The following is a 17,228-nucleotide window of genomic DNA, read 5'->3' on the forward strand; positions in this document are numbered from 1 at the left end:
ACGTCGGGAAAATACGTCATATATACGTCGGGAAAATACGTCCTTTAGACAAAGAAAAAAATAAATAAATCCGATGCAGGAAAAATGTTCTGGAACATCTTCAGTTAATGATTAACCCAAACCTGTGACTTGTTTTAATTTTATCTGCTGCTGACAAGGAAAGCCTGCTCAGTCATGTGAAAAAAAACAGGAAGAAGAAACCAAAACCAGGACAGCTGCTCCCGATCCTCGTATTATCTGAATTAGGAGCATTATTTTACAAAACCATCATTTAATATGAAACTATTGGAAAGTATTCAACACCTGCTAGCCAACTGAAGCTAGCAGCTAGTTAGCTCCTTATGAACGCGCTTTAATAATTACTTCAAATCTTCTAAACTAGTTTTATGTTCCGACGGACTCACCTCAAACCGACGCCGTGTGTCCTCGGTGTGCCGACATAACACGGCAGCTTCTTGTTGAAAAACACTCCGGCAGACACGCCGGACAACACGACCGAAACCAGAACCAGAGCTGCGGCGGACCGAGCCATCTCCGAGGAGCTTCCAGCGGCTGAACGGAGCCACGCGCTGCATCTGCTGGAGCAGACTCAGGTCACATGACCGCCCCTTGCAGAGTGTCACGTGCTTTAGTAGGAAATCACGAGACATGATCACATGAACGTAAAAACAAAATAAGGAAACGCGAGTTTTATTTGAAAAGAGCATTCATTACTATTTAAATTATTATTTAAATAAATGTCAAAGTGCCAAAAAATGCGAGCAATGCTTTAAAATCACTACATTGGCTCCACATCGACTCATTTTTGTTTGCTTATCAGCGTACAGCACTTTGGCCAATAGTGTTGTTTTTCAAAGTGCTTTATAAACAAAGTTGTTTTGTTGTATTAATCCTACGCTACAACCACATCCAATGATAAAAACGGGACAAAAAGTAAAATATAACCTGTGTATGATTGCACTCACAGATTACTGTGATCTAAAGGTCTCTAGATGAACTGATGCTTTTGAGTTAAGCCTCAAAGCTTTTGATGATGAAACAAGGTTATAAAAAAAAATTTCACATACTAGCATTTTTTATCATTTTTATTCTGGAGTGTTAAACTGCGTCTCATGAAACGGTGCGGTCAGTTAAAGGTTCACACACATGAAACCCATGGCTCTGCCATTATTTAATGTGATTGTCAGTGTGAAAACAAGAGTTTATGCAGGAATCTGACTTACACTTTTTAACTTACTGCTAACATAAAACAGGTCAACATTTATTTGACACCATAGAAGCTAAAACTCGAGCACTCGAGCTCTCGGTTTGGTGCAGAAATCACAAGTTTCAACTGTAGGATTAACACAAAGTGCTGCAGTTACGGACCACAAATCTGTCATCACATTTGCATGTACACATTAAAAAAAACTCCTACTGATGAGGTGGTTAGTTGAAAAGCTGAGGCTGTAAGGTACATGTTAAACTCTTAAACTTCTATTAACAGTTGTTTAAAAAAAAAAAAAATTACAAATAAAATAAAAATCACAGCTGAAGACCTGAATGAAACAATAAGAAGACACAACACCTCCATATTTAGATTTAAAATGGAATAATTCAGCTTTTTCGTGGTAAAGAGGAAAAAGTGGAGACGCTGTGGAGGTGGAGTGAAAGCCGGTGTTTGACCGTCTTCATTTACATCACATCCGATTTACAGATTTTCTGTTTTAAATCTCTAAAAATCACATTTGACCAAACACAGTTTTACATCTCATTACTCTATGAGCTTCACTGGTTAGAAAGCGTCGTGGTGGTGGTGGTGGGGAAGTCATGGGGCGGGGAACCGTTTTGTGCTCTACACCAGCCTTCGTCTTTTACAGTCACGCTCCATCTGGTCCTCGGATTGATTGTTCGGCGCACCCAGAGGAGACACTTGGTTCAGCAAGGAGTCATCTGATGCCTGACCAAACAGGGCCATGAGCAAGGCAACGCCGAATCCTGTGGCACGCTCCCCCTGCAAAAACAAAATGTTTAAAAAAAACCACAAAACTACCTGTAGAAAGCTTCCACTATGGTTAGAGTTAACCACAAATTGTTGTTTTGATGGAATTGTGCTAAAACATGAGGTTTACTACAAAAAAAAAAAAAAAATCTAAGATGGCTAACTGGGACTAATGAGAAGCTTCAAAACAGAAAAGGTGAACAGGAACCTTTTTTAATGAGCTGATTTAATTTCAGCACCAAGCGCCAGAAAAGACCCTGCAGAGAAGTATTAATATGATCCCTGTGGTCACCTGCTCTTTCTCTAAAATCAATGTACAATTTTATAGGGATAAGAAGAATCATCTTCAAAAGACAAAGTTCATTTTTGTGACCAAATCAATATAACAAATAGATTATTTAACACATTTCTGAAGGTTTTTCTTTAATACCTCCACCTACTGGCACAGATCTGAAATGTGACATATACAGTAGATCACATTGGGCGTACTCAGTAAATTTATTCCGCATTTGGAAATAGTAGTTTCATGAATGTTCATGCTTATTTTAATTTAAATATTATTTAAAATGAACAACAAAAAAATATATTTATCTAAAACAACAGAATGAGCTAAATTGACTAAGCAGATGATTAGTATTTTTCTTATTGTGTCAAAATATGTCACATGGAATTTTTTTGTACAATTTAGAGTTTATTGCCCGATGTGACATATATGTCACAACGATATTTGACAAACCTACTCTTTATCAAATTGCTTTAGAAATGTTATCAAACCAGGTTATATGTGAGCTATGACATGTTATCTAAGGATTTGCATCGTTGAAACAGTGGAAACTCACCTTTGTTAAAAGAAAATAAAGTTTCTAAAATTAGCTCAGTGGTCACATTAGCTGCCCAGGTGCACCAAGACTTTGGAAATGATGTCATCAGTACCCAGAGTCCCTCACTAGTCACATGACCGAATCGGGATGTTTGGTAGATGTCACTTAGGGACTTCATGAGAGAAAAGTTAAATCTTAATAAGAAACTTTTCTCTACTTTAAAAGGGGCAGTGACACCAGTGTAACCGTGAGTCCTTTTGAGGAGAAAATCTGGAGAAGTTATTTCTAACTTGTTTTGCATTTCATTCCGAAATGCCCTGATCACAGATTTCAAGTTCCAGCTTTTATAAAGCTATGGTCCGATTCCTATTTTAACCGATTTTGATTTCTCTCCTAAAAAAACCAACACAAAATACTTTCTTTTCTAATTTATAAATGAATTGAGAATTTCAGTGTTTGTTCAAAATACGGTAGTGTTTAAAATGCAACTCTTTTCTATTTTTCCTAAAACAGCAGCAGATTTAAGCTTTTTCCAAAGCTGTGAATCTACAATATAAATAATATCCTGATAAATGTTCAGTAATCCAGGTAGAAAAATCTAAACAACAAAACAAAAGCTAAGTCAGGTCCTCTGGACGGGTTCAAAAAACTAAAATTTGTAGAAACGTTTCATCTTTCATCCAAAAGTCTTCTTCAGTCTGAGGAGCTGTATTAAACTCAGTCTTATAAATAGCACCTTCTCATAGTGGATCAACCAGTTTGTCGTTGACATTCAAAACCAGTTGTTCACATGATCAAGGGGGCATCATCAGCCTAACAATGGATCGTTAGCACCCTGATGCTTATATAAATAATCTTTCTGGTAATTGAACAGAGGTATATATACAAATAAAATCTAAAAAATTTTTTTTTAATTATCAACCAAAATAAACTGAGCAGTAAAATGAACAGCCAACATCTTTTCTTTGAGTACAGTGTTGCATTTCTTGTGTTTCCTCCGACTTCTTTTTCAGATATCAAGTTTTCTTTCAGTGTGCGCTCACTTTCTAGCACAAAATTACCCACTTAAAAAAAAAATAATAATCTAATGTGTTATTACTTATTTTTGTGTTAGATTAGCAGGGAAATCGTCCACTTCTGTTCACTGGCTGATTAGTTGGAAAAGCACCAAATTAATTTATTAATCACGTGTGTGTATCAAAGCTACAAGCACTCACTACATGAACAGGAGAGGCGATGTCAACATGGACCCAGACACCGGGCCAATCAAAGCCCAGGTGGGAACCGATGAAGAGGCCTGCACAAGAGCTCTGAGCATTCTCCCGGTCCTGTAAAGACACAGCAGGAAAACAGTAAACATTAGTAAATAACCAAAAACAAATGACTACACCCATTACCCAACATCCACCACTGACTAACTTTTAAAGTCAACCCAATTCAAGATGGCAGCCACAACACATCAACCTTATTTTTACAGATACTGAGCTGAAGTTTGATGTGGTAATAGCTGAGAGTCATCCCGACCACATATTCAGACTGCAGATCACCCAAGATCTTAAAAATGTTGGCATGCAAGGTGGCGGGCAATATGCATTCAACGAGCGCTACTTACACCATTTATTTACATGTCGGCTTTAGATTTACGGTTAGTTCAATAGTTTAAATACAACAAAGAAAAAACAAAACACCACAACTAAGACTTGAATTCCTAAAAAAAAAATCTAACAATTAAATGTCATGACACTGAAGTAGTAAAAACAGTGTTAAAGTTTTAGATGTATAATTTATTACGCGTCATACTGAAGGCCCGGAGGCCAAATGTGGCCCTTCTTAACATCTTATCTGGCCCCCAAGATGTTATTTTAAATGTAAAATACTTTTATCACTTTGAGTTTTTTTCAGTAATCTTTGATTATGATGTCAAAAGTGCAACAGAGAACGTCAAATGAGGCCAATCAAACTCTTGTTGAGGAACCTGCAACCAAGAAAAGATGCTGGGTATCTAACTTGAGTTAGTGTAGATTCTGAAACTGGCAAAAAGGTTTTAATTTTGGCCCCTACTGTAAGTGGGTTTGACACCCGTGCACTGTTATATAAGTGGAAATGCAGACGTCCCAAAATTGTAACGCCTAGCGTTAACGCCAGTCACAGGCGGACAAGTTTAAGAGTTTAAACTTGTATCATTTGTTTGTGTCCGTTTCTTAATAATCTAAGGTTTGTCACTTACAGCCACAGAGTTCTTCATGTCCGCAATGGCGGAGTTGAACTCACTGAAGTGCAGCTCGGGACAGTAAACCAGAGGGTGAGCGAGATCGCCACTGCTGCGACCGGCGCGCACACACGCCACCTCCCACTGCTCACTGTTGGTCATCACTGCAGCGTGGAATTTCCCTGTGGAGATCCCCTGAACGACAGAAAACAATAATATATTGTAAAAGCAAAGACATTGCCTGCCATATAGACCATTTCACTGTTAGAATGGGAATATGTGGTCTGAAACCTGCTGATTTGTGGTGTGATTGGTCTTGCAGCACCCACCTGTGCTCCTGTCAGTGTTGCCATATCCAAAATGATATCAGCAGACAAGTCTTTGGAAGCGTACACCACTCCATCAGCCAGCACCAGCCTGCCCTCTGCATCAGTGTTATTGATCTCCACAGTCCTTCAAAGCAAAAACACACATTTTAATCTTTTATACCAACCTGGGGCTTGTAAACTGAGATTAGACTCATCTTGAGTGCAACATGACAAAACAAGAAGTGAGAACAAATTACAACAAGAAAGATGATACTGAATTAAAACTTCGGAGTCTCACTTTCCAGAGTAGAGTGTGTGGATATCATCGGGTCGAGTGGCGGTGGGTCCCACAGAGTTCTCCGCAAGACAAAACACAGCATGAAGGTTGTCTTTAAAACCCTGACAAGAAGAAACGAAATGATCTGAATAAAATAGAAACTTTTGAGAAAAAGAAAATAAATGACAATTTGCATAGGAACATTTTAAAGGTCACCTCACCTGTTTGATTGTGGCTTTGAAAGCTCCTAAAATGGCAGCAGCTCCTCCACAGTCTCTCTTCATGCCAGGCATGGTCGTCTGTCAAAAAGAAAACTACTCTGAAGAATAATCATTTGTTTTACACACATGGACCTCTGTATACAGTAGTCCCTCGTTACTTCGCGGGTCGACTTTCGCATATTTGCTCTTTTGTGGTTTTTCAATGGAAGATTGTACACGACACACGATTGTCAACTTCAATATTACTCACGTGAATGGGACGAAACGGGATAAAAAGTTATTGAAAAAAAAACTTCAGACAGGAGCCGCCATTTTGTAGTTTTCTTTCAATAAGCCTACACAGTAATGCAAATCAAAAGAACTACACTACCCAGGAGCCAACAGTGCTTCCAGCTGCTGCTTTCTGCCAAAATGGAGGGAAAGTTTTGCAACGCAAAGTCAGAAGTAACGATCCATCTATTAAACTCAGAACTGGCAGGAAAGTCACAAATAATACTGAAGCTCAATAGCCACGTGCACATCAACCTGGACGGGGCAGTGGGCTTCGTGATGCTGCAGGGTAGGTCTGTCAAACCGGAACAGAGCCAGACAGGAACAGAGATGCTGGTCTGCAGAGCTGGTGAGTAAAATTTTGTAATACTGTACAATACATACATGTATTGTGTATATATATACGTATGTTGTTAAAATTACATAGGTTTAAGAGTTTAGAACATTGCAAGAGCATGGGAAGGGTTGATAAAGCCATAATATAGATTTATATATAAATATATAAATACTAAAATAAATATAGCGTTCCTACTTTGCGATTTTTCACCTATTGCAGTGGTGTTGGAACGTAACCCCCACAATAATCACGGGACTACTGTATCAACCTCATTAAACCTGAGGATTTTCTGAAATTAAAATTTTTTCTCTAACAAACCGATGCATATTTTTTATTAGCTACATTTTGTAATTAGATAAATCATTGCACACTGGCTTATACTTCATTTTGCTTAACAATTATCACTGTGCGTGGTGCAGTCTACCTTTCCCTTGATGCTGAGTCCTCCAGTGTCGTACACGATGCCTTTACCCACCCACGCAATGGTTTGTGTCGCCCCTTCGGGCGTGTGGCTCAAAACTGCCAAAGCAGGAGGATACTCCGCCGCCTTTCCAACACCGTAAATACCTGAGAGGGTGGAGAAGGGTCAATATTCATTTAGTATCCGATTTACAGTATCTGGACTTCTTGAGGACAGTTCCCACAGTGCCCCTAAATAAAAACAGCCATAATATCTGTAGATCACACAAACATTTACTGCAGGAGAACACGCATCATGTTTAACATGACGCATGTTACTGCATGCATGTCACTTCACCCATGTGAGCCTCATCCTGTGCCGTTTGCAACGTGTATTGTCCCACAATTTAAGTATCGGCTTCAGACTCAACCTGATACAGAGATCAGAACTTACTTCGTCTTAAATGGCTCATATCAAAAGTGAAAAAGTGGTTTAGAACTTCTCAATTCAGCAGTCAAACCAGCACATGTAAGGTTTTTCATCAAAATAACTCTTTCCTGCATCATTAAACAAAATTCACAGCCAGTAATTACAAATAAAAAATGGACAAAGTTTTGAGCATTTTGAAAATAATAAAAAAATGAAAGCGCTCTGATGTTTGCCAAAGATGTTGTTACAGAGCCGTGACAACACTTTAACTTGTTTCTTTTTTTCTTTATTTTGTTTGAACTGCTGACGATGAAGATAAAAGATGTATATTTTTCCTTTAAATATTTATTGTCTTTTTTTATTTCAGGTCTTTTTTAATTCAGGCATTTGTTTCTCAATTTTCTTTTCACAGCACAGAAAGTAACCGAGCAGCAGAAACTTTTCAGTAAAGGAACGGCCATGCACAGATGCAGTACCTCCAAAACCTTTTTGTTTCAGTTCCTCTCCACGAATGATGACTGGAGTGATTCCAAGTTCAGCACCGACAGCCTTTATTTCCTGAAATAGAAACAAGTACTTGTAAAGGAAAGTTTCAGTAAAACAAATAAAACTTGTCATTGCAGTAGCACTTTATATAATATGATAAAACTCAAGTGGAGGGGTTCAAGTATCTTCAGGTTTTGTTCACAAGTGAGTAAAGAATGGAGTGTTAGATCGGCAGATGGATCAGTGCAGCTTCAGCAGTGTTAAGAACTGTGCCGAAGCACGACACAAGGAAGCTGAGCAGCAAGACGAAGCTTTCAGTTTTCTTCAATTCAGAGAACTCAAAGCATTGAGACTGATCTATTGGGACATTAACAAAGAAATAAAGACAACAGTTTCAAAAAGATACTCACGTCTAAGAAGATGTCTGTATTCATCTCATTGCATGGAGTGTCCACAATGCGAGCTGCCAGCCGCACACCATCAGCAGCGTTGGAGAGACACTAAACACAAGGAAAGCTTTTAGGCTGAAGCAGACTGCAGTGGGGGGGGGGGGGGGGGTGAAAACAAAATAACATGAGAAAACTTCACAAAGTGGTACCTCAAGTTCTGCAGCATCCAGAGGACTGCTGTCAGGACCAACAAGGATAAATTCCACCGTCACATGCTTCTTCTCTGTCCTGCGTATAGATGTAGAGCGGCGGGAGAAGATGGGGAAGGACCTGGCGATGGCACAAGACGAGGCAAACACATCCGAACGCTCACATACCATCTGGAGAAAAAAAAAGTCAACTATTTGATGAACAGGATTTGAGGACTGGACTAATCAAAAACGTCAGGTAAAAACATCCCTGTTTAACTGAAGAACCATTTGCTGTGGCTAAAAATGCTTCCTGACTTTATCAGAAATAGGAAAAAATAAAAAAAGATTGATGAGTATTGCATGATGAAAGTCTAGAGCAATAATAACAATAACAACCTCACAAAAATACTGACCACAATGCTGCGGTTGTTCCCTCCAGGGAGACAGGAACGGATCAGACGAGACACAAAATTGGCCGAAGAAGGACTGTTGTGCCTGCTGACACGTGAAGGAAGAGCAGCCACCACAACCTGGTTCAGGTACATGGGGCAGCTGTTGGTGGAGTTTGGGTTCAAAGCAACGAGAGCCGCCTGCCAAATCTGAAAAAGACATTAAGCAAAAACTGAAACTTCTGGTTTCTTGCAGAAAGAAACCAAACAACTGTATTGTTTGTAGCCCTTTACTAAAAAGGCTAACAGATCACTTCTGTTATCCATCCAATCTGAACTGTTTAAAAGTAATAAAGAGCATGTAGTAATTTGTCCCCACTTTGAGCTGGATATAAATACTCAACTTGATATTCCTATTGTGCAGGACTTGAAAACTGCTAACAATATGAACTGTTTACATGAGTTGTCTGGGATCTCTGTGCCAATATGAGAGCAGTTTATTTTTTTAAATAAATGTTTTAACTTTTTCTCTCAGTGTCAAAACTCCCTGCAAAAGCTTCTTTAACACTGGGACTCTCCTGTGACCACTTGTCTCTCTATGGATGCCTGCTGAACCATTATTATTATTATTATTATTAGCGTTGCAAAATTGTTTTTATTATAGCAAAGTGTACCTCTACAGCTGCACAATATTTTATGACATATGACACATTTAATGACAGACCTTGAAACCAGGAAATAGAAAATAAAATCTATAAGGGATTTCAGCGCCCGAGCTTTTCCTGATAAATCACTGTTAAACTGTTTAAACATAATTAACCGAAAGTGTTTCATTGTTTGTTTAAATCACTGAAACAGAACGTCTATTTCATCAGGTAACAACCCATTAGATTAGCATAAAAGATACCTGCAGAGTTGTTTTTTTGGGGGGTAAAGTTAAATTAAATTATCTTCCGCAAAAAAACTTTGACTGCTGCGTTAGCCTGTGCAATACGGTTAGCGCGTGATGCTAACACTCACTACTACTCAGTTATATTATTTATTTTTTAATCACCTCTTTGGTGACGACTGGCTGCAGTTTCCCTTTAATTTGGCTCCAGCTGATTTGTTGCAGGTTGGCCTGTTGCCCCAGAATCAGGAGAGGGCGACTCAGTGGCTCCGAGTCACCGGCAGAACACTTGAACTCCACCACCACGTTCGCCATTTTTGCGGCTCGTGACTTTGTCTTCTTCTTCTTCTTCGTGCGTTTATGGGCGGTTGGATAATAACCGTTCGGTGCACTACCGCCACCAACTGGTATGAAGTGTGGTTCGTCAAAATTTATCTCTAAACTTTATGTACAAGATCTCCAGTCAGATTTTTTTTAATCTAACTTGTTTATTTTAAAAAAATCTACTTATAATTGTAATATAATTATAATATAATTAGGTTAACTAGAAACCACATTCCTTTGCCTTCCCCATCCCAACTTTCCTGCCATTCTCTCTTCAGACTTTGCTTGATGAGACGTCTTGAAATCAAGAAGTTGTCATTTGTTTTGCTGTTTCATCTGCCGTTTCGTTTTCTCTTATTCCAATGTGTGCTGGTAGTCTAGTACCCATACAGTTACTTCCATTATAAACCCATCATTTGGACTGATTAATGTTCGAAGTTTCTCAAATAAAATGTCCGGCCTGCTGTTTGAATGACGCGTTTTAAACTAAATAATACAGACTTTGAAATCTAAATCTACTGACAAAAATTGTTGACATATGCATGCACCGTGTGAACTGAAAATGCATGCCTTATCCTTTATGAAAATGTGCTAAGAATTGCTAAAATTTAAAAAAGAAATTCCTCAAGTTGCTTGTGCTTCAACGTTTTATTCAACATCAGATATCAGGCTCCTTCATAAAGGCAGGTTGAGATGAGGGTTCGGTGTGCACAAATTTTATTTGAAATAAACAAAAACATAAATGCTTTATAAATAAAATGGCATGGTATAAATCTAACATATAAAAAGATTTTCAAAGTTTTGTTTTAATTGATAGTGTAGATCATTTTTACCAAAGTAACATTTTGGGTTCTTTAGGACGAACTTGAGTAGATTAACGTCGGCAATAAATTAGGCGTAACAGAGGAGGCACAAGAACTGACCATCAGGGCTGCAGACAACTGATCTGAGACATCACAAATAACACGTGCCGCCGTGTGCTTCAGTTCAAACAGATCAATAATCAAACTTACACAAAACAGTTAATCGGTGTTGATTTTTCTTTGTCAAACAATATGAATTTCAACCGGAGTCAAACAACAAAATTCAGCATGACGTAAAACACACACATTGTTCACATAAAACAATGAAACAGAATTCCTACAGAAAAACAGTTTAAAAGTTTTAATGCAAAATACACTTTTAGTTCATTTACGAGGCATATAATGGACATAATAAACTGCTTTGCTAGTGTTAAAAAATAAACTCTTAAAAATCATTTCTATTGTTACTAGTGTTTTATAGACTGTACATTGTATCTTATTGTACATGAAATAACTGAATACTAAAACAACCGACTGTTTATGATTCTAAAATCATCGCCATTTTAAGAAGTCACATTGAACAAGCTTTAATATTTTTTGTTTTAAATAAGTAATTTCACAAATTCTCACTTGTTGCCCGATTGTGGAAATGGACCAAAACTATAGATGCTGCAAATTCTAGGAACTTGCAGTTTAGATTATTTTAAGAATTACCGGTATGTCTTGGAGTGGATTGATTATTAAATAAAAGTATATAGTATATTGTCATGTGGCAGCACGGTGGCGCAAATGATAGAGCTGCTGCCTCTCAGCAAGATGGCTGCCGGTTCAAATCCTGGTCCAGGGGCCTTTCTGGGTGGAGTTTGCATGTTCTCTCCGTGCATGCGTGGGTTTTCTCCGGGTACTCCGGTTTCCTCCCACAGACCAAAAACATGCATGTTAGGCTGATTGGTAACTCTAAATTGTCCCTAGGTGTGAATGAGAGAGTGAATGGTTGTTTGTCTCATTTGTCTCTATGTGTCCCTGTGATGGACTGGAGACGTGTCCAGGGTGTACCCCGCCCCTCGCACAGTGATTGCTGGACATGGGCACTGGTGACCCCTGTGACCCAAAATGGAAGAAGCGGGTAAAAGATAATGGATGGATGGATATAGTCACATTTCTTTGACCTTTTTTTAAGTTTATTTAATTGAAACATGAAACTTCTTTTATAAGCTAAGTTGCACTTAAGTATGCGACATCTTAAAGCAATAGATCTTTTAAAGCAGGGTTATGAGAAAATATTACGAACAGTTATTATCTTACTTGCTGGAGATAGCTCTTTGAATGATCTGTTTGGAGAAATAGAGTTTAATGGAGAACTCACAGCAGGAAATCATATTTCTTCTGGAATATGTAATGTGAAACTGACAGCGATATAAAAGTTTATATAAAATGTTTACATAAACCATTATTAAGTTTAAAGATTGCAGTTCTTTGAAGATGGCAACAATTCTCTTTGGTTTTGGCCCTGTTTTGACTAGCTATTAGCTCGACAATCTTTTAAAAAACATTATTTATTCCTCCAAAATGAGGCTTGGAAAAGAGCCATCTACAGCAGGTAAGATAATACCTGTTTATAATCTTTCTACAATCCTCACAAGAAAAAGATTTTGAAACATCCACTTTGGCATTTACATCAACCTGAAGATGTGTTTGTCATTTTACCTTTAGTGGTACAAAAAGTCATTTTATAGTTATTACAAGTAAAAAGTTAACTTATTTTCAAGATTTATATAAATACAAAAAAAAACTTTATATGAATAAACTATAGCAATACCTGCAGCTTGTTATATTTTACTGAATAAATGCTAATTAACATTATATTAAAGTAATAAAGTTTCTTATAATGGTGTAGTGTACAGGATAAGAAAATAGTCATATTATTGCATAATTGTTTACAGCATCGATTACGTATTTTAAAACGTATACTTGGAAGGAGGCTTAAATTGAAGTCACATCAAACATCCAAACATTTTTGCACAGACTGTGATAAAATGGTTTGGTTGGTCAAAGGGACACTGCAGGATTTTTCAACTAGAGCCTTTTTTCTCTTTGGTGTTAAAGGTGTGAGTAGCTGAGAAGAATAAAATATCTCCAAACAAACCCCGACTGAGTGAGAATGCTGACCAACAACTGTATTCTGTACAGAATCACAGAGATCTACTCACAAGATTTCAGAGAACACAAGCATGTTTGGGGACTGAGACACTGAAATGTGGTCAATTGTGTTCTGGGTGGAGTTTGCATGTTCTCTCCGTGCATGCATGGCTTTTCTCCGGGTACTCCGGTTTCCTCCCACATACCAAAAACATGCATGTTAGAATGATTGGCAACTCTAAATTGTCCCTAGGTGTGAGTGTGAATGGTCGTTTGTCTCTAAGTGTCCCTGTGATGGACTTGGACCTGTCCAGGGTGTCCCCTGCCTCTCGCACAGTGGCTGCAGGATATGGGCACCAGTGACTCCTGCGACCCCAAAAGGAAGAAGCGGGTGAAGATAATGGATGGATGAATGGGTTGACACATTCAAATCCTACAGAAACAGTCTCTTTCTGAGGAAAATACTCGTCCAAGAATGGAAAGACTTCTTGTCCTCTATTGCCATAAAAGGCAAATGATCATCCAATTACCTAAAAGTGTCTGTTGGTAAAACATCTCTTAAACCACATGATAATTTTAATGAAACTGTCAGAAAGACTGGATGTACATCTAGAACTGGTTAACTTTCAGTCAACCTGAGTCAACGGCTGCCACAGTTAATCACTCTCAGCAAACATTAACTCAGTCAGTTTTACAGATACTGAGTTAAACTCTTGAGTGGTAGTAGCTGAGAGTCATTCCAAACACTTAATCTGAGAGCTAACGGGACTTTTGTTTAAATTTTGGCACACAAAGCATCGAGAAATATGCATTCTCTTACAAAAATGCTAGTTTCATCATGTTTCTGTGTCACATATGTATTCAAGATGAATTTTACATCTAAATAGTAGAAAAAAGGTTTAAAAATGAGACCTGATCATTTTAAGGGTATTAATAGTTAATAAACAGGATGTAAAACTGCTTTGAGTTGTTGTAATAAGACCCATCTATGCATATTTAACAGGTCTTGTAAATAAAAGCCCGTTTACGTCGACACACTACCAGGTGTTGTTACACTGCAACCTTTTAGTGTTGGAAGGTCATGTTGCTCAACAAAGAATTTACAGCCTAACAAAAAAGAGAATTAAGGCTCAGGTTAAAAAAAAAAAAGCTCAAACTGGCCGTTAAAAAGCTTTTAAAAAGCTAATACTGACTTTGGACCTGGTTCAAGTACAAAGGCTTGTTTAGTGTGCTCACATTAAAACTTCCATTCATTATTACCGTTCGCTTCTAATGATAAATACTTCATAACCCATGAAAGAAAACATAATCTGAGGGATCTGCTCATTTTAGTCATGTGTAAGACTAGATTTAAGAGAAGCAGTCTTTTATCATGACTCAGCTAAATTCTGTTAAAATGTCACTTCACCACAACGGCAGGGCTTTGACTCAGGCGTGGCACAAGTTTCCATTGGACTTGCAGGCAGCAGCGACGCCACAGTTCTTCAGGACGGGGCTGAAATGAGAAGCTGCGGTGGTTTCAGACTCTCTGGGAGGGAAAGGCCTCATGGTGGAGAGGATCAGGGCCAGACAGTCCGCTACGTTTTTGTTTGGGGCGCAGGCCAGAGCTGGTGTGTGACCTGCGGAGGATTGAAAATGATTCCCTCTAGTTTGAGGTCAGGAAACTTCTCTCGTGTTCTCCCACAGACATACAAACGTTTGTACTTACCTTCCTCATCTACAGCCATGACTGCTGCTCCTCTGCTCAGTAGGACCTGCACTACTGTGGCCAAACCCTTTCTGGCTGCAATGTGAAGGGGCCTGGACGACAAAAAGAAGTCTGATTGAAGGACTCCAAAGACTCAAAATTTACACTAACACAGTTTTACAGTTTCACAAGAAATGTTCATATCATGTCGGAGCTTAATTAAAAATAAATCTATTCCTATTTTCATACAGTACAGTAGTCTTTCACTACTTCACGGTTCATTTATCGCGGACTCGCTCTATCCCGGTTTTTCAAAATAAGATTGGACATGACACACAATTGGCTGATTGATGGATGAGCCGCATGATTAGCATGGGATTTTTATTCAAAATAAATTATTTGAAATTATTTAGCACCTGCTGCACATTTGTGCAGCCCATACCGCAGGATAAGCTTCCTGCTGCAGCTGATCAGCTGTTCTCCACGCAGAGCTGAGAAGTGGGCGTGGCCAAGAGCAGCAGAGGTAGGGAGCTGAAATCATGACATTCTGTGCTCTTTTAGAACAATTACAGTTTAGAAACATTGTTTAGAATATTGCAAGAGTGTGGGAAGGGTTTAAAATGCCTTTGTGTGTGTATATAATATATATATATAATATATATATATATATATATATATATATATATATTTATTTATTAGGGGTGGGCGATATGGCTCAAATATTGTGATATTTCAGAGCATTCTAACGATAACAATAAATTTCATGATATAACAAAAAACCCAGAAATAACTTGTTAATTTGACAAAATTAACTTAACATGTTGCTTTTCATGGGGGGCGCAGTTCAATTTGGTCATTCGGCGCGCTCGGTTCTGTTAACGGGGCGGGGCACCTGACGTATTACGTCATGAAAGGAGCATATCATTTTTTTGCCCGGACAAGCTTTTTTTACCGGTATTATCATGACCGAAATGATATGGCCCACCTACTTCGCGGTTTTTCACTTATCAGATCCCCTACCAAAAACGAGGGACTACTGTACAGTAGAAAAAATGGCAACTGTATCTTAGTAATAGGCTGCTGCTAAAAAGTGCCTAAAGACCCAAACTATAAGATTACTAAAAAGTCTTGCTTCTTGAAGCGAAGATAAAAAAAGAAGTGTGAGACAGTTAAAGGCAACTCACATCTGAAGAGAATTATTTCTTGCATTGATGAGGGAGGAATCCGTGATCTCTGTTAGGATCAACAGAGCACACATCTCATGACCCTGCAGAGTAAAGCGTGTTGTTTATGAGCCCGAACAAGGTTGTTCACACAATTCTCAAACAAATCAAACTTAATCTACGAAGCACAAAACAAAATCTTTCTGCTTGTAAAACAGTCAAACCTCTAAATTTGTGCATTTTACACAGAAAAATCCACATGAAGATTTTAGATTTATTTAAAAGATGTTAAAACTCTCTCCTGGCTACACTTGTGCAAAAATGTATGTGCCACTCCAAACATGCAGTGCAATAATGTCTGTGCATGTGTGTGTGAGAGAGACCTTGCTGCAGGCTAAGTGAAGTGCTGTGTTATTGTTAATATCCACCAGGGTCAGGTCTGGCTTCGTCTTGTGCAGCAAGAACTCTGAAATAAAGAAAATAAGCAACGGCAACCAGGTTACATTTCAAACATTTATCAGGTGCTTCTTGTGTTGGGTGACGTTCTATCAGTGCAGCACAACACAGTGATGTGTCATACAAGTTGAAAAAGGAAGAGAAAATGAGTAAAAGTTTTCTGATGTGTTTTAAGGTGTGGTGAACAGAGAGGAAATACAACAGACTGGCATAAGAACAATTTGGTCACGTACCAATCGCTGTGTTCTGTCCACAGTCTGCAGCAACCATGAGAGCAGAACGACCAAAATGATCCACGGCATTGAGCTCTGCTCCCCGGGTCAGAACCAGCTGGAGCCCAGCAACACTCCCTGAATAAGCAGCTGCATGCAGTGGCTTCCTGCACAGTGAAATACAAGAGATTTACCCCGCTTACATTTCAATATGCTTTTATTTTGAAATTTACAACCTCTGGGAATAAATTTAAATCTGAAGTTTTTAAATCAAACTGGCAGTGTTGAATGAAGCAAATTACAGTCGTCCATCGCTATATTACGGTTCACTTCTTGTGGATTTACTGTATCACGGGTTTTTTAAACATGATTTTTTTTATATTGTGTGTACTGTACATGCTGTCCCAGTACTGCACATTCATCGTCATCGTCCTCGCTATCGCCAAAGTGTTTAAGAGCATATGAAGTATTCATGAGTGTGAATGTCATGATTCTTGCCTGTCTGTTCACCTCGCCCACCTGCTCCGCTGTGATCAGCATCATTCTTGTCACCTGGTGGCCGTAGCATTTAAGCGCTCCCCCTGTTCTCTATCCGGTGCCAAATTATTGAAAGCAGATAAATGTCCAGCGATTACCTCATGCTCCTGACTGATCTGCTCATCCTGACCAAGTTTCTGCGATTTTCCTGTTTCGCCTTGTGAACCTTTGCAGCGCGTTTCCACAGACGTGCTGACTCCCACCAGTCTTTTCAAAATAAAGCTTATTGAACATGCTCTGTGTCTGGTTGAAATTTTGGGTCCTTCGCTATATATATATATATATATATATATATATATATATATATATA

The 17,228-nt window shown here is 38.5% G+C and overlaps 3 protein-coding genes across 3 annotated transcripts in view; all 3 read right to left on the reverse strand.

Annotated features, from left to right (window-relative positions):
* The window catches only part of ctsz (cathepsin Z), a 5,508-nt gene extending 4,931 nt beyond the window's left edge, over positions 1-577 (reverse strand). The window contains exon 1 of the mRNA XM_037679642.1: positions 405-577. Within this exon, the coding sequence (XP_037535570.1) occupies positions 405-532 (128 nt within the window). The 5' untranslated portion in view covers positions 533-577. The remainder of the gene's footprint in view (positions 1-404) is intronic.
* Positions 578-1,076: 499 nt separating this feature from the next.
* On the reverse strand, positions 1,077-9,919 carry npepl1 (aminopeptidase like 1). The gene is made up of 12 exons (XM_037679643.1): positions 9,763-9,919; positions 8,733-8,918; positions 8,338-8,508; positions 8,150-8,239; positions 7,730-7,811; positions 6,849-6,991; positions 5,818-5,895; positions 5,618-5,718; positions 5,341-5,464; positions 5,030-5,206; positions 4,020-4,130; positions 1,077-1,993 (listed from the first exon to the last, which is right to left on the reverse strand). Exons 1-12 carry the CDS (start codon positions 9,910-9,912, stop codon positions 1,835-1,837), a joined length of 1,572 nt encoding a protein of 523 aa, XP_037535571.1. The 5' UTR covers positions 9,913-9,919; the 3' UTR covers positions 1,077-1,834.
* A 4,107-nt stretch (positions 9,920-14,026) lies between these two features.
* Positions 14,027-17,228, reverse strand: part of LOC119411943 (serine/threonine-protein phosphatase 6 regulatory ankyrin repeat subunit C-like) — a 1,101,338-nt gene continuing 1,098,136 nt past the window's right edge. Inside the window, exons 24-28 of the mRNA XM_037678914.1 lie at positions 16,403-16,548; positions 16,097-16,179; positions 15,735-15,817; positions 14,572-14,663; positions 14,027-14,482 (exon numbers count right to left, since the gene is read on the reverse strand). Of these exons, the coding sequence (XP_037534842.1) occupies positions 14,292-14,482; positions 14,572-14,663; positions 15,735-15,817; positions 16,097-16,179; positions 16,403-16,548 (595 nt within the window). The 3' untranslated portion in view covers positions 14,027-14,291. The remainder of the gene's footprint in view (positions 14,483-14,571; positions 14,664-15,734; positions 15,818-16,096; positions 16,180-16,402; positions 16,549-17,228) is intronic.

Source organism: Nematolebias whitei, chromosome 7, assembly GCF_014905685.2.
Source record: "Nematolebias whitei isolate Nwh7 chromosome 7, NemWhi1, whole genome shotgun sequence".
Lineage (NCBI taxonomy): Eukaryota > Metazoa > Chordata > Actinopteri > Cyprinodontiformes > Rivulidae > Nematolebias > Nematolebias whitei.